Source organism: Thalassophryne amazonica, chromosome 9 (genome assembly GCF_902500255.1).
Source record: "Thalassophryne amazonica chromosome 9, fThaAma1.1, whole genome shotgun sequence".
In the NCBI taxonomy this organism is placed as follows: domain Eukaryota; kingdom Metazoa; phylum Chordata; class Actinopteri; order Batrachoidiformes; family Batrachoididae; genus Thalassophryne; species Thalassophryne amazonica.
The window spans coordinates 75,517,514-75,543,530 of record NC_047111.1 but is presented as its reverse complement, the minus strand read 5'-3'; the positions used below and the strand labels follow the sequence as shown (position 1 = coordinate 75,543,530).

The 26,017-nt window shown below is 39.7% G+C and overlaps 1 protein-coding gene and 1 long non-coding RNA gene across 5 annotated transcripts in view; one reads left to right on the top strand and one right to left on the bottom strand.

The window, feature by feature from the left end:
* LOC117517417 (dixin-like) overlaps positions 1-26,017 on the bottom strand; it is a 45,848-nt gene that overhangs the window by 7,640 nt on the left and 12,191 nt on the right. For 2 of the 4 annotated variants that reach the window (XM_034178421.1, XM_034178422.1), the window contains exons 6-19: positions 21,507-21,601; positions 21,294-21,397; positions 16,612-16,695; positions 16,279-16,332; positions 16,082-16,132; positions 15,895-15,999; positions 12,385-12,438; positions 12,167-12,238; positions 11,748-11,819; positions 11,332-11,397; positions 11,089-11,238; positions 8,419-8,482; positions 8,220-8,316; positions 4,002-4,110 (exon numbers count right to left, since the gene is read on the bottom strand). In XM_034178421.1, coding sequence (XP_034034312.1) covers positions 4,002-4,110; positions 8,220-8,316; positions 8,419-8,482; positions 11,089-11,238; positions 11,332-11,397; positions 11,748-11,819; positions 12,167-12,238; positions 12,385-12,438; positions 15,895-15,999; positions 16,082-16,132; positions 16,279-16,332; positions 16,612-16,695; positions 21,294-21,397; positions 21,507-21,601 — 1,177 coding nt within the window. The remainder of the gene's footprint in view (positions 1-4,001; positions 4,111-8,219; positions 8,317-8,418; positions 8,483-11,088; positions 11,239-11,331; positions 11,398-11,747; positions 11,820-12,166; positions 12,239-12,384; positions 12,439-15,894; positions 16,000-16,081; positions 16,133-16,278; positions 16,333-16,611; positions 16,696-21,293; positions 21,398-21,506; positions 21,602-26,017) is intronic. The other 2 variants (XM_034178424.1, XM_034178425.1) reach the window with 2 other exon arrangements.
* LOC117517421 lies at positions 239-24,567 on the top strand. Its single transcript, XR_004562722.1, has 4 exons — positions 239-249; positions 14,920-14,925; positions 18,062-18,066; positions 24,453-24,567. It is a non-coding gene; the product is annotated as an uncharacterized LOC117517421 (long non-coding RNA).

Genomic DNA, 26,017 nt, shown 5'->3' with positions numbered 1-26,017 from the left:
GTTTGCAGTTCAGAAGAGAGGGGCATCCCCAAACCATGCACTCATACATACAATGCAACATGAATAAATAAACAGTAAAAACAAACCAGGACTTAAAGTGTTCAGAGTCAATTGTTCTTAGTGGTGCTGATTTTTATTTAGCACAGATATTGCTGCAGGAACAAAACTGTTTTTAAATCTCTTTGTTCTACATTTTGGAACAGAAAATCTCTGAGCAGACGGTAGGAGCACAAACAAAGAGTTCAGAGGGTGGGATTGGTCCTGGCTGATACTAGAGCTGAGCCGCTGTAACTGTCTGATGTACAGTGAGTCTAGGCTCAGCTGTGGTTGCCCAGTCAGCTTACTCGCCCATGTAACTATCTTGTTTAGAGAGTTCCTGTTCATCATAGATAATGACCCAAACCAAGCCACTAAAGAGAATGATAAAATGGACTCAATAAAAGCACAATAGAACAAGGATATAAGAGTTCGACAACATTAAAAACAGCCAGTTTCCTGAGACAGTACAAGCGCTGTTGTCCTTTCTTGAAGACTTCCTCGCAGTTGGCTACAAAGGTCAGTCCAGAGTCAATTACAGTTCCCAGGTATTTGTATGTGGTGACCTGCCCCACAGTCTCACCTTTGATTGAGGTGGTCATGCTATGAGTTTGACCACTCTTCCTAAAGTCCATGACCATGTCCTTGGTTTTAGACACATTTAATATGAGGTGAGAGGCCTCACACCACTCAACAAAGTCATTGACAATCGGCCCATGGCCACTTTCCCCATCCTTCAGCAAGCTCACAATGACAGAGTCATCTGCATATTTTAAAATGAATCTGTTCTCATACTTGCTTTGACACGTTTGTATACAAAATATACAGCAGTGGTAAAAGAACACACCCTTGTGGTGAACCAGTGGAAGTGCAAACAGGATCAGATAAAACACCATTGACTCTCACTCTCTGTGTCCTGTCAGATAAAAAGTTCAGAATCCACCCCACTAGATTCTTACTCAAGTTAAAATGATCTAAAAGCCTGTTAGTTAAAATATGGGGCTGGATGGTGTTAAAAGCTGAGGTAAAATCCACAAATAAAAGCCTGGCATGGGCTCTGTGCCCATCCAGGTGATTCAAAACAAGATTCAATAAAGTGGCTGTGGCATCCTCAACTCCCCTGTGCGGCCTGTATGCAAACTGTAAAGGGTCAAGCTCCCCCTCCACCAACCGTAAGATTTCAGTTCGTACAAATTTTTCAAAAATTTTCATTACAATTGATGTAAGTGCAACAGGCCTATATTCATTCAATCAATCAATCAATCAATTTTTTTTTTATATAGCGCCAAATCACAACAAACAGTTGCCCCAAGGCGCTTTATATTGTAAGGCAAGGCCATACAATAATTATGGAAAACCCCAACGGTCAAAACGACCCCCTGTGAGCAAGCACTTGGCTACAGTGGGAAGGATAAACTCCCTTTTAACAGGAAGAAACCTCCAGCAGAACCAGGCTCAGGGAGGGGCAGTCTTCTGCTGGGACTGGTTGGGGCTGAGGGAGAGAACCAGGAAAAAGACATGCTGTGGAGGGGAGCAGAGATCGATCACTAATGATTAAATGCAGAGTGGTGCATACAGAGCAAAAAGAGAAAGAAACAGTGCATCATGGGAACCCCCCAGCAGTCTACGTCTATAGCAGCATAACTAAGGGATGGTTCAGGGTCACCTGATTCAGCCCTAACTATAAGCTTTAGCAAAAAGGAAAGTTTTAAGCCTAATCTTAAAAGTAGAGAGGGTGTCCGTCTCCCTGATCTGAATTGGGAGCTGGTTCCACAGGAGAGGAGCCTGAAAGCTGAAGGCTCTGCCTCCCATTCTACTCTTACAAACCCTAGGAACTACAAGTAAGCCTGCAGTCTGAGAGCGAAGCGCTCTATTGGGGTGATATGGTACTACGAGGTCCCTAAGATAAGATGGGACCTGATTATTCAAAACCTTATAAGTAAGAAGAAGAATTTTAAATTCTATTCTGGAAATAACAGGGAGCCAATGAAGAGAGGCCAATATGGGTGAAATATGCTCTCTCCTTCTAGTCCCTGTCAGTACTCTAGCTGCAGCATTTTGAATTAACTGAAGGCTTTTCAGGGAACTTTTAGGACAACCTGATAATAATGAATTACAATAGTCCAGCCTAGAGAAAATAAATGCATGAATTAGCTTTTCAGCATCACTCTGAGACAAGACCTTTCTAATTTTAGAGATATTGCGTAAATGCAAAAAAGCAGTCCTACATATTTGTTTAATATGCGCTTTGAATGACATATCCTGATCAAAAATGACTCCAAGATTTCTCACAGTTTACTAGAGGTCAGGGTAATGCCATCCAGAGTAAGGATCTGGTTAGACACCATGTTTCTAAGATTTGTGGGGCCAAGTACAATAACTTCAGTTTTATCTGAGTTTAAAAGCAGGAAATTAGAGGTCATCCATGTCTTTATGTCTGTAAGACAATCCTGCAGTTTAGCTAATTGGTGTGTGTCCTCTGGCTTCATGGATAGATAAAGCTGGGTATCATCTGCGTAACAATGAAAATTTAAGCAATACCGTCTAATAATACTGCCTAAGGGAAGCATGTATAAAGTGAATAAAATTGGTCCTAGCACAGAACCTTGTGGAACTCCATAATTAACTTTAGTCTATGAAGAAGATTCCCCATTTACATGAACAAATTGTAATCTATTATTAGACAAATATGATTCAAACCACCGCAGCGCAGTGCCTTTAATACCTATGGCATGCTCTAATCTCTGTAATAAAATTTTATGGTCAACAGTATCAAAAGCAGCACTGAGGTCTAACAGAACAAGCACAGAGATGAGTCCACTGTCCGAGGCCATAAGAAGATCATTTGCAACCTTCACTAATGCTGTTTCTGTACTATGATGAATTCTAAAACCTGACTGAAACTCTTCAAATAGACCATTCCTCTGCAGATGATCAGTTAGCTGTTTTACAACTACCCTTTCAAGAATTTTTGAGAGAAAAGGAAGGTTGGAGATTGGCCTATAATTAGCTAAGATAGCTGGGTCAAGTGATGGCTTTTTAAGTAATGGTTTAATTACTGCCACCTTAAAAGCCTGTGGTACATAGCCAACTAACAAAGATAGATTGATCATATTTAAGATCGAAGCATTAAATAATGGTAGGGCTTCCTTGAGCAGCCTGGTAGGAATGGGGTCTAATAAACATGTTGATGGTTTGGATGAAGTAACTAATGAAAATAACTCAGACAGAACAATCGGAGAGAAAGAGTCTAACCAAATACCGGCATCACTGAAAGCAGCCAAAGATAACGATACGTCTTTGGGATGGTTATGAGTAATTTTTTCTCCAATAGTTAAAATTTTGTTAGCAAAGAAAGTCATGAAGTCATTACTAGTTAAAGTTAATGGAATACTCAGCTCAATAGAGCTCTGACTCTTTGTCAGCCTGGCTACAGTGCTGAAAAGAAACCTGGGGTTGTTCTTATTTTCTTCAATTAGTGATGAGTAGAAAGATGTCCTAGCTTTACGGAGGGCTTTTTTATAGAGCAACAGACTCTTTTTCCAGGCTAAGTGAAGATCTTCTAAATCAGTGAGATTCCATTCAAGGTCTTTGGGCAGCTAGAGTTGGGGACAGGGACTATATCAGCTTCTTTCCATATTTTTGGAATAATTTGTTCCTTCAAAGACATATTAAAAATTGAATGAAAATAGGGCTGAGTACTGATGCACATGTCTTTAACAGACGCCCACACACTCTGTCAGGACCTGGACTTTTGTTAACTTTAATTTTATAAAAGGCTAAGCCAATAACCCAGCAAAGAAGACAAAGGTTAGTATTTGCATGACATTTTAGAAATAAACAGTACATTAAGTTTATTTCACTCCATGTAAATACAGGAAGTGTTTCCCAAAATTCACAGATTTCTCATTGTGTCTATCAACCTGTTAGCTACAGACAGTACAAGCACTAAAATCGCCTCTTACCTCTTCTTTCACGGTGCCAAACTCGGGGTCCAAGGCCTTGAAGTGGTACCTGTAGTTTCCTTCAGGATCCACAGCTGCCTTCACATCCTTGAGAGTCACCTCACCCAGCCTGTCCATTTAAGAGACTGACACATCTGAATGGGCAATTTTAGTGTTTGTGCTTTGCTACTATTACTAATTTTAGCAGTAGTAGTATTAAGAATAATAAACTATATTTGCATGGCAGCTTTCACACAGGAAATGGTGCTCAAAGATGTTTATACAACTCCAATTCCAATGAAATTGGGACGTTGTGTAAAATGTAAATAAAAACAGACTAGAATGATTTGCAAATCATCTTCAACCTATATTCAATTGAATACACCACAAAGACAAGATGTTTATTGTTCAAACTAATAAACTTTATTGTTTTTGTGCAATTACACTCAACAAAAATATAAACGCAACACTTTTGGTTTTGCTCCCATTTTGTATGCGATGAACTCAAAGATCTAAAACTTTTTCCACATACACAATATCACCATTTCCCTCAAATGTTGTTCACAAACCATTCTAAATCTGTGATAGTGAGCACTTCTCCTTTGCTGAGATAATCCATCCCACCTCACAGGTGTGCCATATCAAGATGCTGATTAGACACCATGATTAGTGCACAGGTGTGCCTTAGACTGTCCACAATAAAAGGCCACTCTGAAAAGTGCAGTTTTGTTTTATTGGGGGGGGGGAGATACCAGTCAGTATCTCATTTGCCTCATGCAGTGCAACACATCTCCTTCGCATAGAGTTGATCAGGTTGTCAATTGTGGCCTGTGGAATGTTGGTCCACTCCTCTTCAATGGCTGTGCGAAGTTGCTGGATATTGGCAGGAACTGGTACACGCTGTCGTATACGCCGGTCCAGAGCATCCCAAACATGCTCAATGGGTGACATGTCCGGTGAGTATGCCGGCCATGCAAGAACTGGGACATTTTCAGCTTCCAAGAATTGTGTACAGATCCTTGCAACATGGGGCCGTGCATTATCCTGCTGCAACATGAGGTGATGTTCTTGGATGGAACAACAATGGGCCTCAGGATCTCGTCACGGTATCTCTGTGCATTCAAAATGCCATCAATAAAATGCACCTGTGTTCTTCATCCATAACAGATGCCTGCCCATACCATAACCCCACCGCCACCATGGGCCACTCGATCCACAACACTGACATCAGACAACCGTTCACCCACACGACGCCACCCACGCTGTCTGCCATCTGCCCTGGACAGTGTGAACCGGGATTCATCCGTGAAGAGAACACCTCTCCAACGTGCCAAACACCAGCAAATGTGAGCATTTGCCCACTCAAGTTGGTTACGACGACGAAATGGAGTCAGGTCGAGACCCCGATGAGGACGACGAGCATGCAGATGAGCTTCCCTGAGACGGTTTCTGACAGTTTGTGCAGAAATTCTTTGGTTATGCAAACCGATTGTTTCAGCAGCTGTCCGAGTGGCTGGTCTCAGACGATCTTGGAGGTGAACATGCTGGATGTGGAGGTCCTGGGCTGGTGTGGTTACACGTGGTCTGCGGTTGTGAGGCTGGTTGGATGTACTGCCAAATTCTCTGAAACGCCTTTGGAGACGGCTTATGGTAGAGAAATGAACATTCAATACACGAGCAACAGCTCTGGTTGCCATTCCTGCTGTCAGCATGCCAATTGCACGCTCCCTCAAATCTTACGACATCTGTGGCATTGTGCTGTGTGATAAAACTGCACCTTTCAGAGTGGCCTTTTATTGTGGGCAGTCTAAGGCACACCTGTGCACTAATCATGGTGTCTAATCAGCATCTTTGTATGGCACACCTGTGAGGTGGGATGGATTATCTCAGCAAAGGAGAAGTGCTCACTATCACAGATTTAGACTGGTTTGTGAACAATATTTGAGGGAAATGGTGATATTGTGTATGTGGAAAAAGTTTTAGATCTTTGAGTTCATCTCATACAAAATGGGAGCAAAACCAAAAGTGTTGCGTTTATATTTTTGTTGAGTGTATTTGCTCATTTTGAAATGGATGCCTGCAACACGTTTCAAAAAAGCTGGGACAGGGGTATGTTTACCACTGTATTACATCACCTTTCCTTCTAACAACACTCAATAAGCATTTGGGAACTGAGGACAATAGTTGTTGAAGCTTTGTAGGTGGAATTCTTTCCCATTCTTGTTTGACATACGACTTCAGTTGTTCAATAGTCCGGGGTCTCCGTTGTCGTATTTTGCGAGTTATAATGCACCACACATTTTCAATGGGCGTCAGGTCTGGACTGCAGGCAGGCCAGTCCAGTACCAGCACTCTTTTACTATGAAACCATGCTGTTGTAACATGTGCAGAATGTGGCCTGGCATTGTCTTGCTGAAATAAACAGGGACACCCCTGAAAAAGATGTTGCTTGGATGGCAGCATGTGTTGCTCCAAAACCTGGATGTACCTTTCAGCATTGATGGTGCCATTATAGATGTGTAAGTTTCCCATGCCATGGGCACTAACAAACCCCCATACCATCACAGATGCTGGCTTTTGAACTTTGTGCTGGTAACAATTTGGATGGTCTTTTTCCTCTTTTGTCCAGACGATACAACATCCATAATTTCCAAAAACAATTTGAAATGTGGACTTATCAGACCACAGCACACTTTTCCACTTTGCATCTGTCCATTTCAAATGAGCTCGGGCCCAGAGACAGCGGCAGCGCTTCTGGATGTTGTTGATGTATGTATGGCTTTTTGCACTTGTAGATGTAGCAACTTTGTTAACTGACAATGGTTTTCTGAAGTATTCCTGAGCCCACGCGGTAAGATCCTTTACACAATGATGTCGGTTTTTAATGCAGTGCCGCCTGAGGGATCGAAGGTCACGGGGATTCAATGTTGGTTTTTGGCCATGCCGCTTATGTGTAGAAAGGTCTCCAGATTCTCTGAATCTTCTGATTATATTATGGACTGTAGATGATGGAATCCCTAAATTCCTTGCAACTGAACATTGAGCAACATTGTTCTTAAACTTAGTGCACATAAACAATGTCAAATGTGTATGTGCTGTCTTTAATTCTGATGTGTGCCATTATTATGGTAAACAAGCAATAATTGTGGACTAATTGCTGTCTGAGGTAACTGGAGTGTAAACATAATTTCTCCACTGTGAGATCAATAAAGTATATCTCAAACTGGACTATTTTTTTCATGCAGGTGTTCACAAAGTGGTGATCCTCGCTCCATCTTTGCTTGTGAATGGCTGAGCCTTTTGGGGATGCTCCTTTTATACCCAATCATGGCACTCACCTGTTTCCAATTAACCTGTTCACCTGTGGAATGTTCCAAACAGGTGTTCTTTGAGCATTCATCAACTTTCCCAGTCTTTTGTTGCCCCTGTCCCAGTTTTTTTGAAATGTGTTGCAGGCATCCATTTCAAAATGAGCAAATATTTGCACAAAAACAATAAAGTTTATCAGTTTGAACATTAAATATCTTATCTTTGTGGTGTATTCACTGAATATAGGTTGAAGAGGATTTGCAAATCATTGTATTTTTATTTACATTTCACACAACATCCCAACTTCACTAGAATTGGGGTTGTATTATGACAAAAATGATTTAAAACAATTACAGCATTTGACAATTGCCCTCCCCACCGCACACACACAGTTCTGTTTTTCAAGGATTCAAAGAAATTTTATTGTCATATGCACAGAAGAACATGTTCCCTGCACAATGAAATGTGTCTACTGCATTTAACCCATCCTAACTGCCAGTAGGAGCAGAAGTCGCCATTAGGCCATTGTGTCCCTGACCCTATGTGTCTTTTACAATTAATACTATGATTTTCTTCAACTGCAGTATCCTTGGAATTGTAGTCATCCTATGAATTCTGAGGACAGAAAGTGCTGCATGTGACAGACTTTGAAAAGCCCAATGGGACATTCTGTGATTTCAAAATGTAATTAGACAATGGTTCTGATGATTATTATTATGGCTGCACCTTAATATTAATTACATTTTGTTAAACAAACTGCTGTTTTAGAGTTATCAGAATCACTTTTGCTTGGTAATGTACTTTTCCTTGCAATGTCATAAATGCACAGTCAAGAAAGTGAATAATTAAAAAATAAACAATGGTGAATTGTGCAAAAAAACAAACTCTGCAGTACATTTGTACCGTAAGCTCATGTGTACACATACAAACCTCTTAGGTATGCTGATCATAGAAGGTGTTGGGGACTTTCCAGTGAAATAAAGGATTTTTGTGGCGGCAGAAGAGCTGCTATGGGACTGACAGACCTCTGTAATGGATGTTAGAAAAATGGTTAAGAAAAACAGATTTAATTATTTTTTTGCTGGTTTGGTTTGTGGGATGAGACAGGTATATATCAGGAACATCTTACTTGTGGGAGACCAGGAGTCCAGGTCTGTGTGAGGACCTTTGCGTCTTGGAGATTTCCCCCTGCCCTGCAGTATTTTGATAACGTGACATTGGATATGTAGGTTAGATAGTGTATATCCAAGCTCTGAGAACCAGTGTGGGTCGCATCATATGTTTTCATATTTCATATTTTGAAATATGAAAAAATATCATATTTTGTCAAAGGTGTAGTCACTGGGGCAGACACAGGATGGTCCAGGACAGTGGTGGGGGTGTGTACACATGTATGTATATGTGTGGGGGTGGGGCAGTGTGTGCTGCATAAGGATCAGGTAGACAGAGATGGAGGAAGGAGGAGATGGTATTACAGCAGCAAATTGCAAGTTTCATCTCAGGGAGCATTGATGGATGTTGCTCAGGTCGATGGTCTGCTTGAATGCTTTTGCACACAGATCTACAACCCCTGGCAAAAATTATGGAATCACCGGCCTCAGAGGATGTTCATTCAGTTGTTTAATTTTGTAGAAAAAAAGCAGATCACAGACATGACACAAAACTAAAGTCATTTCAAATGGCAACTTTCTGGATTTAAGAAACACTATAAGAAATCAGGAAAAAAAAATTGTGGCAGTCAGTAATGGTTACTTTTTTAGACCAAGCAGAGGGAAAAAAATATGGAATCACTCAATTCTGAGGAAAAAATATGGAATCATGAAAAACAAAAGAACGCTCCAACACATCACTAGTATTTTGTTGCACCACCTCTGGCTTTTATAACAGCTTGCAGTCTCTGAGGCATGGACTTAATGAGTGACAAACAGTACTCTTCATCAATCTGGCTCCAACTCTCTGATTCCTGTTGCCAGATCAGCTTTGCAGGTTGGAGCCTTGTCATGGACCATTTTCTTCAACTTCCACCAAAGATTTTCAATTGGATTAAGATCCGGACTATTTGCAGGCCATGACATTGACCCTATGTGTCTTTTTGCAAGGAATGTTTTCACAGTTTTTGCTCTATGGCAAGATGCATTATCATCTTGAAAAATGATTTCATCATCCCCAAACATCCTTTCAATTGATGGGATAAGAAAAGTGTCCAAAATATCAACGTAAACTTGTGCATTTATTGATGATGTAATGACAGCCATCTCCCCAGTGCCTTTACCTGACATGCAGCCCCATATCATCAATGACTATGGAAATTTACATGTTCTCTTCAGGCAGTCATCTTTATAAATCTCATTGAAACGGCACCAAACAAAAGTTCCAGCATCATCACCTTGCCCAATGCAGATTTGAGATTCATCACTGAATATGACTTTCATCCAGTCATCCACAGTCCACAATTGCTTTTCCTTAGCCCATTGTAACCTTGTTTTTTTCTGTTTAGGTGTTAATGATGGATTTCGTTTAGCTTTTCTGTATGTAAATCCCATTTCCTTCAGGCGGTTTCTTACAGTTTGGTCACAGACGTTGACTCCAGTTTCCTCCCATTCGTTCCTCATTTGTTTTGTTGTGCATTTTCGATTTTTGAGACATATTGCTTTAAGTTTTCTGTCTTTATGCTTTGATGTCTTCCTTGGTCTACCAGTATGTTTGCCTTTAACAACCTTCCCATGTTGTTTGTATTTGGTCCAGAGTTTAGACACAGCTGACTGTGAACAACCAACATCTTTTGCAACACTGCGTGATGATTTACCCCCTTTTAAGAGTTTGATAAGCCTCTCCTTTGTTTCAACTGACATCTCTCATGTTGGAGCCATGATTCATGTCAGTCCACTTGGTGCAACAGCTCTCCAAGGTGTGATCACTCCTTTTTAGATGCAGACTAATGAGCAGATCTGATTTGATGCAGGTGTTAGTTTTGGGGATGAAAATTTACAGGGCGATTCCATAATTTATTCCTCAGAATTGAGTGCATCCATATTTTTTTCCCTCTGCTTGGTCTAAAAAAGTAACCAATTACTGACTGCCACAATTTTTTTTCTTGATTTCTTATAGTGTTTCTTAAAGCCAGAAAGTTGCCATTTGAAATGACTTTAGTTTTGTGTCATGTCTGTGATCTGCTTTTTTTCTACAAAATTAAACAACTGAATGAACACCCTCCGAGGCCGGTGATTCCATAATTTTTGCCAGGGGCTGTATTTCCTCACCACAAAACCTCAGTTCCATCATCTGCGTCCACCATCTAAATACCAATACACCAGATCAAGTGCAACACCGCTCTTAAAGTAATGGCAAAGTGATTGTTTTATTTCATGCTACACCCAAAATGCACCCATGATTAATTAGAAACTGAATACAACCCCTTTGTACCCTGTGCCTTAGTATTTGCTGAGATTATGCGCTGTGTGAACAGCGACATAGAGCTGGTCACATCCCAAATGCACTTCCACTACACACTTTAGACTGTGAGTTATAAAAGAGATCTTTAAGATAAGACCCCTTGTGTTTATTCTATCACTGGCACTTACTGTTGCACCAAGAAGTCTGATTTCAAGAAGACTGTATGTACTTTTCAAATGATTATCATTTTCCCACCAGCAGTTCATGTGACACCACATGGCTCTTGCTGCTGACCCAGTTTTATTCCCTCTTTTACATTTTTATTGGCTCAGTTTGAGCTACTTCCAGTTTTTCAGACATAAAAAAAACAGCTTCAACTCCAGTGTGTCTATGACTGTGTATGTACCTTATAAATGTGCAGAACATGCAGCCTGTCGATGAGTGAGACTATGCCCTGCTCCAGAGTGTCCAGTGTATGCTGCTGCGGGTCGTGATCTCTGAAGTTATTCCTCAAACTTCGGAGGGCATCTCTCAGCAGCTGCACCTCCTCTGCCTGCTATCCGAGCATTAACACAAACATTTCGCATTTCTAATATGAAATAATTATTTTCAGGGGTTGAACAGCACTATTAATGGAAACAGTACTCACCCCTGAGATAGAAGGAGTTGAATTTCCTGAGTGTGAATATCCATTGTTTTCTGTTCCGGTGGGAATCTGAAAAAAGACAACGTGCCATCTATGTAATGCATGTCTTATTTTACATCAACAACTGCCTAGGTAGATCCAGTCTTAGATATCATAGTCACTACAGTGTATTTTAAGACTTTATAGCAGGGGTGGCCAAGTTCGGTCCTCGAGGGCCACATTCTTGACACTCTTAGTTGTCTCCCTGCTCCAACACACCTGAATTCAATGAAAGGCTCATTAAAAGTCTGCTAACGAGTCTTTCATTGGATTCAGGTGTGTTGGAGCAGGGAGACAACTAAGAGTGTCAGGAAGGTGGCTCTTGAGGACCGAACTTGGCCACCCTTGCTTTATAGTAATGTGAAGAAATACAATATTACCTGTTGCAGATCCCGACTCATTAACTCCTGCAACACACCGTTTTTATGCTCCAGTTTTCTTTGCAATTCATTCTGTCGAAAAGATAAATTCATCAATGTGCAGCTTGATATCAACTAAGCACATATAAAAACTTTAATTCTATCAAAATATATCTGGACAGATGCTTCTTTTTTTTTTTTAAGTGGCTACTGTGTGAAATATATATAATATATGCTATGCCAAGTACCGTCACCTTTACTCAAGGTGAATTCTGTTGCAAATATGGTTTATAAAAACAGAAAACTACAAAGCAGGCGCTGAAGGGAAGTTTAAAATCTGTAATATTAGAACTCAGATTTTACCACACTGCACTGATCTCTCACTTTTCACTCGTGTAGCTTGGTCAACATCCTTTACAAAAGTTTGAAAATTAACAAACCTGATGCTGTTGGCTTTCTTCAACTTTCTGCTTGAGCTGCTGAAGCAGTCTGTCCTTCTGTCCCATGTCCTTCTACACTCAATGATTAAGACCAAAGAGAGAGGTAGGGCTCTTTATTTTGAAAACATGTTTCAAAAAATGTCAATTTTCTGTTACAATTAGACACTGTGCAATAACTTACAGCAAACTGATAAAACAGAGGGACTGCAGGGCCTCACCTTGCTTTCACCCCAAAGTCTGTTACACTCCTCCAGCTTCCACAGTAGCTCAGCCTATAACGCACAATTGATCATGCATACATACATAACTCCCTCTTTCAAATTCAAAATTCAAATTTTATTAATTTGTATAGCGCCAACTCACAACGTGGTCGCCTCAAGGCGCTTCACACAACACAAAAACAACATGAATCAAAAGATAAAAAAACCAATAAAAGAATAAAAACATAAAAGATAAAACAGAATAAAAGAAAACACGAAATCACATAGTCTTTAATCTGGATTTAAAAATCTCCACAGAGTCCAACTGCTGTGTTCGTGCAGGGAGATAGTTCCACAGAGCCTGGGCATGATAAGAAAAGGCTCTGTGACCCGCAGACTTTTTATTCACCCTAGGACTACACAGCAGTCCTGCACCCTGCAAGCGCAAGGCCCGAGCCGGTACATAGGGCTTAACCATATCAGCCAGGTATGGAGGTACCAGTCTGTGAATGATTTTATAGGTCAATAACAGCACCTTAAAATCTAACCTCAAAGAGACAGGGAGCCAATAAAGGAATGCCAAAACAGGTGTGTGATCAAGCCTTCTGTTTCATGTTAGAAGTCTGGCAGCAGCATTTTGAACTAATTGCAGACCCCTAATGCTGGACTGCAGTAAACCAGAAAATAGGGCATTGCAAAAGTCCAATCTGGAAAAGATGAATACATGTATCATAGCCTCAGCATCAGCCATAGACAGAATGGGACAAATCTTCCCTATATTTCGCAGATGGAAGAAAGCAGTCCTCGTAATGTCTCTAATGTGGAAGTCAAAAGACAACGTAGGACCAAAAATTACCCCAAGGTTCCTCACTTTGTACGTATGATGTATAACACACAAACCTAAGCTAAGCGCCAGCTGGTCAAATTGATGCCGATAGCTCACTGGACCAAGAACCATCATTTCAGTCTTATCAGAGTTTAAAAGTAGGAAGTTACTAGACATCCAGCATCTCACTGCTGCAAGGCAGTCTTCTAAAGATTTTATGTCAATAAGATTACCAATTGAGTACAATTGTACAATTGAGTATCATCAGCACAGCAATGAAAGGTAATCCCAAAACGCAGCAGCATATGCCCAAGGGGTGCCACACAAAGGGAGAAAAGCAGGGGGCCTAAGACGGATCCCTGTGGAATCCCAAACTTCATGTCACTAAGATTGGAGGTAGTGTTACTGTACAAAACACAATGAGAACAACTGGACAGGTAAGATGTCAACCACATAAGGATTTGATACCACTAAGATCAGCAGCACTAAGATCCAACAGCACCAAAACCATAGTGGTGTCCGAGTCCATTGCTCACAGAAGGGCATTCACTACTTCAGTGAGCGCTGTCTCTGTGGAGTGACATCTTCTAAAAGCAGACTGCAGTGGCTCAAAAAGACTATTCTCAGTAAGGTGGTCCATGAGCTGCCGCGAAACCACTTTTTCCAAACTTTTAGAGCAAAATTATAAATTTGACATGGGCCTATAATTTATCAATACATTAGGGTCAAGATTAGATTTCTTAAGTAATGGTTTAATCACTGCAGATCTGCAGTGATTAAACCTTAACAAATAAATACAACCCCAATTCCAGTGAAGTTGGGACGTTGTGTGAAATGTAAATAAAAACAGAATACAATGATTTGCAAATACTCTTCAACATATATTCAGTTGAATACACCTCAAAGACAAGATATTTAATGTTCAAACTGATAAACTTTGTTTTTGTGCAAATATTTGCTCATTTTGAAATGGAAGCCTGCAACATGTTTCAAAAAAGCTGGGACAGCGGTATGTTTACCACTGTGTTTCCATCACCTTTTATTTAATGTTCAAAATGATATTTGTTTTTGTGCAAATATTTGCTCATTTTAAAATGGATGCCTGCAACACATTTCAAAAAAACCTGGGACAGCAGCAACAAAAGACTGGGAAAGTTGATGAATGCTCAAAGAACACCTGTTTGGAACATTCCACAGGTGAACAGGTTAATTGGAAACAGGTGAGTCATAATTGGGTATAAAAGGAGCATCCCCAAAAGGCTCAGCCATTCCCAAGCAAAGATGGGGCGAGGATCATCACTTTGTGAACAACTGCATAAAAAAATAGTCCAACAGTTTAAGAACAATGTTTCTCAACGTTCAATTACAAGGAATTTAGGAATTCCATAATCTACAGTCCATAATATAATCAGAAGATTCAGAGAATCTGGAGAACTTTCTACACGTAAGCGGCAAGGCCGAAAACCAACACTGAATGCCCCTGACCTTCGATTCCTCAGGTGGCACTGCATTAGAAACCGACATCATTGTGGAAAGGATCTTACCACGTGGGCTCAGGAACACTTCAGAAAACCATTGTCACTTAACACAGTTCGTCGCTACATCTACAAGTGCAAGTTAAAACTTTACCATGCAAAGTGAAAGCCATACATCAACAACATCCAGAAACGCCGCCACCTTCTCTGGGCCCGAGCTCATTTGAAATGGACAGATGCAAAGTGGAAAAGTGTGCTGTGGTCTGATGAGGCCGCATATCAAATTGTTTGTGGAAATCATGGACGTCGTGTCCTCCAGACAAAAGAGGAAAAAGACCATCCAGAATGTTACCAGTGCAAAGTTCAAAAGCCATCATCTGTGATGGCATGGGGGTGTGTTAGTGCCCATGGCATGGGCGACTTACACATCTGTGATGGCACCATCAATGCTGAAAGGTACATCCAGGATTTGGAGCAACACATGCTGCCATCCAAGCAACGTCTTTTTCAGGGACGTCCCTGCTTATTTCAGCAAGACAATGCCAAGACACATTCTGCACATTTTACAAAAGCGTGGCTTTGTATTAAAAGAGTGCGGGTACTAGACTGGCCTGCCTGCAGTCCAGACCTGTCACCCACTGAAAATGTGTCGTGCATTATGAAGCGCAAAATATGACAACGGAGACCCCGGACTATTGAACAACCGAAGTCGTATAGCTTCAACAATTATTGTCCTCAGTTCCCAAATGCTTATTGAGTGTTGTTAGAAGTAAAGGCGATGTAACACATACCAATGTCCCAGGTTTTTTTAAATGTGTTGCAAGCATCCATTTCAAAATGAGCAAATATTTGCACAAAACAATAAAGTTTATTAGTCTGAGCATTAAATATCTTGTCATTAATTATTTTGTGTGGTGTATTCAATTGAATATATGATGAAGAGGATTTGCAAATCATTGTATTCTGTTTTTATTTACATTTTACACAACATCCCAATTTCATTGGAATTGGTGTTGTACCTTGACAAATAAATAAATAAACGCCAATTATTTTATTACATCCTTGGCGGACGTAATAATAGTCCAGATCTTTGTATTAACATATATGAAACTTACAATATGAATAATCTAATTTTGTAAATTTCACTGTAAACCCAGTTTACGGAAATTATTTATTTCTCTCAAAATAACAGGTTTGTACGTCAGGTTTAATTAAAAGATTTCATACATTCTGGTTGCTGAGTTCATCTTTCATTATGCCAGCTCTGAGCAGCTCCTGCTTCATCTGCAGAATTGATGCCTCTTGAGTGCATAACCTTTGCTGCTGGGCCTCCTGCACATGCACAAAATCAACAGAAAAGCAATCATCAACACCAGTCTACAGCTGAAGAAGATAATTCATGTCTTTGTCTTACCTTGACCGCCTGCAGGTTTCTTATCTCCTGCTTACAGTGCAACAGTTCCCTCTAAAACAAGCACCAAATATGCACTCTGAATTAAATATTAATCGGTGTGTATTTCAAACATGTATTTACGCAGTCACAGAAGAAGTATGCTCTCAACTAACAAACAAATAAAGACAACAAAAGATCCAGTTATTTCAGTTATTTACCTTGAGCTCCTGAGCTTCGTCCATACTCTGATCCAAACGACTGCGGATGACTACCTGCAAAGAATGAGATAAAAAGGGAGAGAAACAAGAGATATGTGTGAGAACCTCACTAGAATGAGAAAGAAGTGAAACTGATACCCATGTTGCTGACACACATGCAAGCACATAGTCGCACACAAACCCTCAGTTAAGAAACAGAAATGTGATCTGAACTGAACAAATGGAGCAAAGAGAAGGCAGACAGTGGTGTAAATGAGAGAGAGAAACAGCAGAGAAAGACAGCCAGACTGAAAATGAAAGAAGAAAAACTGAATATTTAAGGTTTAATAGTACCAATTGCTGCTCGGCGGTGCCTTGTTCCAAACTAAATGACTCTTTGTGCATATTCTCAGGGAGTGAGCCATCCAGCAGCAGGGCCTGGGGGGTACACACACAAAGACTGTAACTGGAAACCAGTTTGTACCTTCAAGTCCAAAAAAATAACACAAAAATAAAAAAGATCTCCTGTATTATTTCATAATATAACATATCAATTAGCTGTTACTATACAGGTTCTTAAATCGGTTTATTATTTTATTAGGCTTATATTAAAAACATCATGTCAGAGTTTAACCCCACAAACCATTATAGACATTAATAATGAGATTCCCAGCAGTTGTTCATCCAATACTATACCCCAGTCTTTATTTTCATACCCCAATGTTTGAGCTTTTAAAATGTATGAAGTTAGTTTTCAAAGTTTATCAACAGATCTGTGATGAAGCTCACAAAATAATGCTCACTGCTCTGCCATACTAGTTGCTTGCATGTATTAAATATGAATTGTAGTACAACCCCAATTCCAATGAAGTTGGGACGTTATGTAAAACGTAAATACAAACAGAATACAATGATTTACAAATCCTCTTCAACCTATATTCAATTGAATACACCACAAAGACAAGATATTTAATGTTCACACTGATAACCTTTATTGTTTTTGTGCAAATATTTGCTCATTATGAAATGGATGCCTGCAACACATTTCAAAAAAGTTGGGACGGGGCAACAAAAGACTGGGAAAGTTGATGAATGCTCAAAGCACACCTAATTGGAAACAGGTGAGTGTCATGATTGGGTATAAAAGGAGCATCCCCAAAAGGCTCAGCCTTTCACAAGCAAAGATGGGGCGAGGATCACCACTCTGTGAACAACTGCGTGAAAAAAATAATCCAACAGTTTAAGAACAATGTTTCTCAAAGTTCAATTGCAAAGAATTTAGGGATTCCATCATCTACAGTCCATAATATAATCAGAAGATTCAGAGAATCTGGAGAACTTTCTACACATAAGCGGCGAGGCCGAAAACCAACATCGAATGCTCATGACCTTCGATCCCTCAGGTGGCACTGCGTTAACAACGGACATCATTTACTGCTCTGATACATTCAATCATCTTTACACTTATATTTATTCCCCTTTTGACAGTTTTCTGTTATAAATCAATATATATGACTTAGTAACATAATACAGTGATACAGCAGCACCACAGCACACCAGCATTTTTTTTTAATTGGAGCAAGACGGAGCATGCAGCGTGCTGTCAGTCTGAACCAGATAGTGAGGATTCTGATAATGAAGGAGATGATCTCTCTTTTGTTCTGGACAAGGAACCAGAGCAGGTGGATCCACCAACGTGCGCACAGATCTTCACAGTGGGTTGGATCACGTGCTTCTCTTTGCAGCTGGAACGCAGAGCAGGACGCAGACAGGGTTTTGTTTAAAGCGTGGAGATCAATGTTAGCTTCGGTTTCATTTTGTTCCTCTTTCATTCCTTTTGCACTCTTGATTTGCAGACTATTTGATGATAAACCTCGTTCGTCCACCTTTTCTCAACAATTTGTGACTTTTTTACTTTTTCCCTTCGCTCAGGAATTGTCGTATGCTGTGTGACCGGGCCATTAGATTCTTTCATGTTCCCTATTAATAGGTGAATAATCCAACGCTTGGTGAATTCTGCTTCATGATGATAGGAAGAGTCAACACTGAAGGATCAAAAAGTCACAATGCTATGGACGCTTGGCCGACACAAGCCAGTTAACCCTGTGGTAACTTTTCTGACACCTCCTGCTTAAAGCCCAAGAAGTCAGAAGGATTATGAGGTCCTACATTCACGGTCTGTATTCATACTGAAAATCAAGATCAAGCAAGCTTTTATCCTTCTGCTCCATGGGCGGGTTCTGTCCTCCCTGAGTTTGCCTTAGGAGAGACAACTGCGTTACCGTTTGACAGGTGTACTGCCCCAGTCAAACTCCCCACCTGCTACTGTTCTCTGAGCGGGTCATGCCAGCGGGACCAGGCACTTGACAACATAAGCGAGAGCTCGCTCGGGGCTCACCTCACCGGGTGTAGTGACAGCCCCCCACCAAGAAACACATTTTTTGCACAGACAGGGTTTGCGATCAAGATTTCCTGAAGTAACTGATCCGTAAACTACTTAAACTGAAAGAAAATATATATCATGAATGATATTCAGGTTTGGGACTTACATTTTGTGAGACCTGCGTTCAGGTTTTGTAGGATATTTTATTCACAGTTTGCAGCAAAATTATCAACGGTTCATGGATATTCACAGTTTGCGTAAATTTACATTAATGGTTTGCAGATAATTCACGATTTGGAGCAGATTCATGTTTGGGGGTCAACAATCAACCAAAAGACTAGTTACAGTTGGATCTAAAGAAATTAGAATATTGTGGAAAAAGTTCAGTATTTTTTGTCAGGTATTTCATGAAGTGAAAATTGTATACATTCTTGACTCAGTGCATTATAAAGTAAAATGTTTAAAGCATTTTTATTTATTTTTTAGTTTGATCATTACAGCCTACAGCTCCAACAAATATAAAATGTGTATCTCAAAATAATTAACATATTTTGTAAGGTAAACAAATAAAGGAATTATAATGCAGAAATGTTAAACTTGTGAAAGGTATGTTCCCTTTCAATGAATTACTGCATCAATGCGGAGTGGAAGCAATCAGCCTGTGGCCCTGCTGAGGTGTTATAGAAGCCCATATGGAAGCTTTGATAGTGACTTTCAGCTTGTCTGTATTGTTGGGTCTGGTGTCTCATCTTTCTCTTGACAATATCCTGTAGAGAATCTATGAGGTACACGTTCTTTTTGGAGCCAGTCAAGTAGCGTAATACTTACAGCATACTACACAATACTAATATCTAACATGCATGTTTCTGAAGTGGGAGGAAGGTAGAGCTCCCCGAGAGAACCAACGCAAACATGGGGAGAACACGCAAACTTCCCACAGAAAGGACTATAGCAAGAAGTGATCCCAGGACCTTCTTGCTGTGAGGCAACAGTGCTAACCACTAAACCACCGTGCCACCCACTTTCTGAAATACCTAATAAAAAATATTGAAGTTTTCATGGTATTCGTTTTTAATTTTTTTGAGATGCACCTGTATATTGATCAGATGAACAACTGGAAATACCGTGTATCCAATTAAGGAATAACTCTGTTGTGTCTGATGATTTGCGGATGATCATGCTGGAATTTACGGTCGCAAATTGGGTTTTACTGGCGACACGGTAGCGGAGCCGGTAAAAAGGACTTTTACCGGATATTTATATACATAGGATATAAAATATACGTTCATAAAAAGATATAAAACGGATATTTGCGACCGTAATCCAGCATGAACGTCTGCAAATCATCAGACACAACAGGGTTATTCCCATTCTAATCCAATTCCATTGTTTTCACATCTTATTTTTCTATAAGTAATTCGGTCGACGAATCTTTGTGAAAGGGTGTTGTCGGCTCGTCAAAGCTTACCATAGCAACAGTGTCTTTATGTGAGCAGACCCACAGATTTCTCCATCTCATCAGCTGCACTGAGTTAAATCCACTGTAAATCCATCAATCAATCCAATTAAATCCATTAAATCCACTTATTTTGGCATCGTCAATGCCGCCAGTTTCTATCGCTCTCAGCTGGCAGCGTCAATGCCACGTTTCTGTCGCTCTCAGCTGACAGCGCCATTATGACACCTGTGCAGCAACACGGTCAAGTCACGGAGTAATACATCAAATGTGAAATGGTCGAATATTTTGCCACTGTCTATTCAATATTTTTCATGGTCTGAAATCTCACACGATTAACCAATCAGATTCGCAGAACAAATGTAACTGGATTAGAATTAGGAATAACCCTGTTGTGTCTGATGATATGCAGACATTAATGCTGGATTTTACGGTCGCAAATTGAGTTTTACTGGCAACGCATTAGCGGAGCTGGTAAAAAGGAGTTTTACTGGCAACACATCATATGTATATTTGCGAAAGTAATCCAGCATTAACGTTCGCAAATCATCAGACACAATCCAATTCCATCGTTTGCATGGTTTATTTTTCTGTAAGTAATTCAGTCAGCAAAGCTTACCGTAGCAACAGCGTCTTCACGCCAAACTGGAAATTCTGTGAGCAGGCCTACAGATTTCTCCATCTCGTCAACTGCATTGAGTAATTCTGTATCAGAATCCATATCAATACTTTCATATGATAGATTAAATTCACCCATTTCGGCATCATTGTCACTGCACTAGTTTGTCTCGCTCTCAGCTGACAGCGCCATTATTGACATCTACGTAGCAACGCGGTCAGGGCACAGAGTAATACATCAAATGTGAAACCATCAAACATTTTGCCACCGTCACCGCTATATTTTATGGTCGGAAATCTCACACGATTAACTAATCATATTTGCGGAACAAATGTAAATGGATTAGAATTGCCATTGGATGACAATGTCTAAAGACACCCCTTACCAAAAAGTAGTATATGCAAGTATGTTTCAAGTATACTTCTAGTTTACTTTTTATATACTTATCAGTACTATTTTTTGGTAAGGGACTCCAGCCACCAAACTCAAAATGGCAGTTGAGACCAACTGAAAACCCAAAGCATTCACTTGTCACAGATGTTCATAAGGACCATATTCAAACCTTAAAGTGTGCATACCTGTAAAGCAGACACCATCTGATGAGCCTCCTGCACATCCTTCTCTAAAGTTTCACTGAAGGAATCCTCCCATGTTGTCTCCACTATAGCTGGGCATGAGTCAGCTATATGTGTATACATAAATACATAAGACAAACAATGCACATCCAACAATAACTCTGGAGTGTAACCAATCAAATCTAATTCTAGTTTTGTTTGTGAACAGAAACTCACTGCTGCTCTCTTGTTGTTGGCAGTCTTCTCGCTGTCTGTCTGACTGGCTGCTGGCAGGAGCTCTAGGAGATGAAACTGGGCTGATGGAGCTAAGACTCAGGGAGTACAAAACACTCATCTGTTCATTTATTCCAGAGAAGTATGTCCATGGAATCAGTTACAAGCACATATTGCAAACATGTAATAGCTACTTGCACATCAGCCGTGGTTTTATTTTTATCTGACTTGCAGTCAGATAAAAATAAAATCTGACTGCAATACGTTTGGAAATCAGGCCCCAAAGCTGTTTCTGTACAATGACAGAATTGTTCATACACATCCTTTTTCCAAGATAAAAAGTTTTGTGTACATTTAAGTCTCTTTCTTCAATCATCACAACACTGCAGGCATGTATATGAGCCTGCTCTCCACTTCTATCTTTAGTCCAGAATGAATGTAGGTTGTATATAACACAACAAATGCATGTGCAAACATTGTCCAAATCATCTTTCTTGACAGCTGGATGTGACTGTATTACCTGTATAAAAGACAGGTAATACACTCCAACCTATCCACCCTGGCCAAGACCAAAGAGTTGTCTAAAGACACCAGGGACAAAATTGTAGACCTGCACAAGGCTGGGATGGTGAGAAGGCAACTGTTGGCGTAATTATTAGAAAATGGAAGAAACACAAGATGACTGTCAATCTTCCTCAGTCTGGAGCTCCATGCAAGAACTCGCCTCGTGGGGTATGATTCTGAGAAAGCCCAGAACTACATGGGAGGACCTGGTCAATGACCTGAAGAGAACTGAGACCCCAGTCACAAAGATTACATTAGTAAGCCAGCATGTCCAGGCCCGTGTGATGTTCACCAGTGACCATCTGGATGATCCAGCGGAGGCATGGGAGAAGGTGCAACATTGATATATTAAATCCATATAAGCACAGTACAACAGATGACTTTATCAGTGGAATGTAAAGTGAGTCTATTCCCAAAAATCACCAGACCCACCAGAATCACCCTCAATTGTGCCACCTTGATTGACAACATATACACTAATGAACTTGAGAACTAGGAACTAGGTTTAAGGATATGATTCCTTCTTTATGTTCTCTAATGCCATATACCAACACAGTGCAGAGTAGCTACCTAAACTCTGTAAGTGAGATAGAGTATCTCGTCAATAGTTTTACATCCTCATTGAAGACAACTTTGGATGCTGTAGCTCCTCTGAAAAAGAGAGCTTTAAATCAGAAGTGCTTGACTCCGTGGTATAACTCACAAACTTGCAGCTTAAAGCAGATAACCCGTACGTTGGAGAGGAAATGGCGTCTCACTAATTTAGAAGATCTTCACTTAGCCTAGAAAAAGAGTCTGTTGCTCTATAAAAAAGCCCTCCGTAAAGCTAGGACATCTTACTACTCATCACTAATTGAAGAAAATAAGAACAACCCCAGGTTTCTTTTCAGCACTGTAGCCAGGCTGACAAAGAGTCAGAGCTCTATTGAGCCGAGTATTCCTTTAACTTTAACTAGTAATGACTTCATGACTTTCTTTGCTAATAAAATTTTAACTATTAGAGAAAAAATTACTCATAACCATCCCAAAGACGTATCGTTATCTTTGGCTGCTTTCAGTGATGCCGGTATTTGGTTAGACTCTTTCTCTCAGATTGTTCTGTCTGAGTTATTTTCATTAGTTACTTCATCCAAACCATCAACATGTCTATTAGACCCCATTCCTACCAGGCTGCTCAAGGAAGCCCTACCATTATTTAATGCTTCGATCTTAAATATGATCAATCTATCTTTATTAGTTGGCTATGTACCACAGGCTTTTAAGGTGGCAGTAATTAAACCATTACTTAAAAAGCCATCACTTGACCCAGCTATCTTAGCGAATTATAGGCCAATCTCCAACCTTCCTTTTCTCTCAAAAATTCTTGAAAGAGTAGTTGTAAAACAGCTAACTGATCATCTGCAGAGGAATGGTCTATTTGAAGAGTTTCAGTCAGGTTTTAGAATTCATCATAGTACATAAACAGCATTAGTGAAGGTTACAAATGATCTTCTTATGGCCTCAGACAGTGGACTCATCTCTGTGCTTTCTGTGCTTGTTCTGTTAGACCTCAGTGCTGCTTCTTGATACTGTTGACCATAAAATTTTATTACAGAGATTAGAGCATGCCATAGGTATTAAAGGCACTGCGCTGCGGTGGTTTGAATCATATTTATCTAATAGATTACAATTTGTTCATGTAAATGGGGAATCTTCTTCACAGACTAAGGTTAATTATGGAGTTCCACAAGGTTCTGTGCTAGGACCAATTTTATTCACTTTATACATGCTTCCCTTAGGCAGTATTATTAGACGGCATTGCTTAAATTTTCATTGTTACGCAGATGATACCCAGCTTTATCTATCCATGAAGCCAGAGGACACACACCAATTAGCTAAACTGCAGGATTGTCTTACAGACATAAAGACATGGATGACCTCTAATTTCCTGCTTTTAAACTCAGATAAAACTGAAGTTATTGTACTTAGCCCCACAAATCTTAGAAACATGGTGTCTAACCAGATCCTTACTGCTGGGGGGTTCCCATGATGCACTGAGTGTTTTTTTCTCTTTTTGCTCTGTATGCACCACTCTGCATTTAATCATTAGTGACTGATCTCCGCTCCCCTCCACAGCATGTCTTTTTCCTGGTTCTCTCCCTCAGCCCCAACCAGTCCCAGCAGAAGACTGCCCCTCCCTGAGCCTGGTTCTGCTGGAGGTTTCTTCCTGTTAAAAGGGAGTTTTTCCTTCCCACTGTCGCCAAGTGCTTGCTCACAGGGGGTCGTTTTGACCGTTGGGGTTTTTACGTAATTATTGTATGGCCTTGCCTTACAATATAAAGCGCCTTGGGGCAACTGTTTGTTGTGATTTGGCGCTATATAAATAAAATTGATTGACTGATTGAGGATAAAACAATAAGTGGTATTCTAATTAATGACATCACTGATCATCTACCAGTCTTTATCATCTATGATTACAACCACACCAATAGAAAGAAAAATAATCAAAAAGAATATCGGAGAATGAGGTCAGGGGAATCAATAAACGCATTCAGGAATGAATTATTGGCACAAAACTGGGAAGCAGTATTCCAAGAAAACAATGTGGACAGCGCATATGAAATATTTTTAAGGCATTTAAGCAATTACATGACGAAAGCTGTCCAATTAAAGAATACACAAGAAAACTGAAGTATGGCAACTGTCCACCTGATCTTGCAGGAAAAATCTCTGATACAGGGACATTTGGGGGAAAAAAATGACAACAGTAAAAGAGGTCATTGAAGGGATCTCAAAACCTTTAACACACATCTGTAATTTATCATTTCAAACTGGTTAATTCCCAAACAAGATGAAAATAGCCAAAGTCATTCCAGTGTACAAAGCTGGGCACAAGTATCATTTCAACAACTACAGAGCTGTGTCTTTACTTCCACAATTTTCCAAAATACTGGAAAAACTATTTAATAATAGATTGGATATATTCATTGAAAAGCACAAATTACTCTCCAATAACCAATATGGTTTTTAGATCAAACAGTACATCATTAGGAATAATAAAAGCAATTGAAGAAATCACAAATGCCATTGAACAAAAGAAATATGCAGTTGGAATATTTATTGACAGAAAGCCTTTGACACAATCAACCATGAAATATTAATTAGTAGGGCTGCACCAAATGATTATTTGGATCATCGATGAATCTGATGGGGTTTCGACACGATTAATCGGATTAGCGGGGATTTTTTTTAAATGTGCCAGGGAAACAATTTTTCTCTCCTTCCATCACTTTAACAACAGAACATTATTTGAAAACTTAACATATTTAAAAATCAACAAATCATCAAATGTCTCTTGGCTGTTGAAATATAAAATAATAAAGAATAAAAATAATTATTTCAAATGGCATTGCTTTATCAAGTGCTGAGTTGCCATAAAACAACACTGAAACATATGTTATAAAATATATGGTGAAAAAAGAGGTATTTTTGTTGCTGCAAATGAGCAATTAGCATAACCAGTTAACCATAAAACCTAAATCAAAAACTGTAGCCTGACTCATTATATGTGCAACATTCTAAGTATAACTTGTAAACTATGTGGTCATTTCACAATGACACATGTGACTCATGTCTCTTTTTCTAAAATTGTATTGTACCATTATTAGTTATTAGTACTATTATTATTGATGCTATTATTATTAATATATAAATAAAAATAAATTAAAAATTCTATAATTTGTAATACATTTGACTATTTTACGACAACAAATGCTGAGCCATTAATTATTATACAGAAAACAAATGCACAAACATGCTGAAATGCCAGCAGCTTAATGCTAACTTTAACAATGAAGACGCCATAGACATGCTAATGCGTTAGCATCGGTGTTAGCATAAAATACATCTATCAACTGTTTCAGAAGACCATAACAGGTCAGTTTAACATAAAAAGGTAAATATTCCTCACA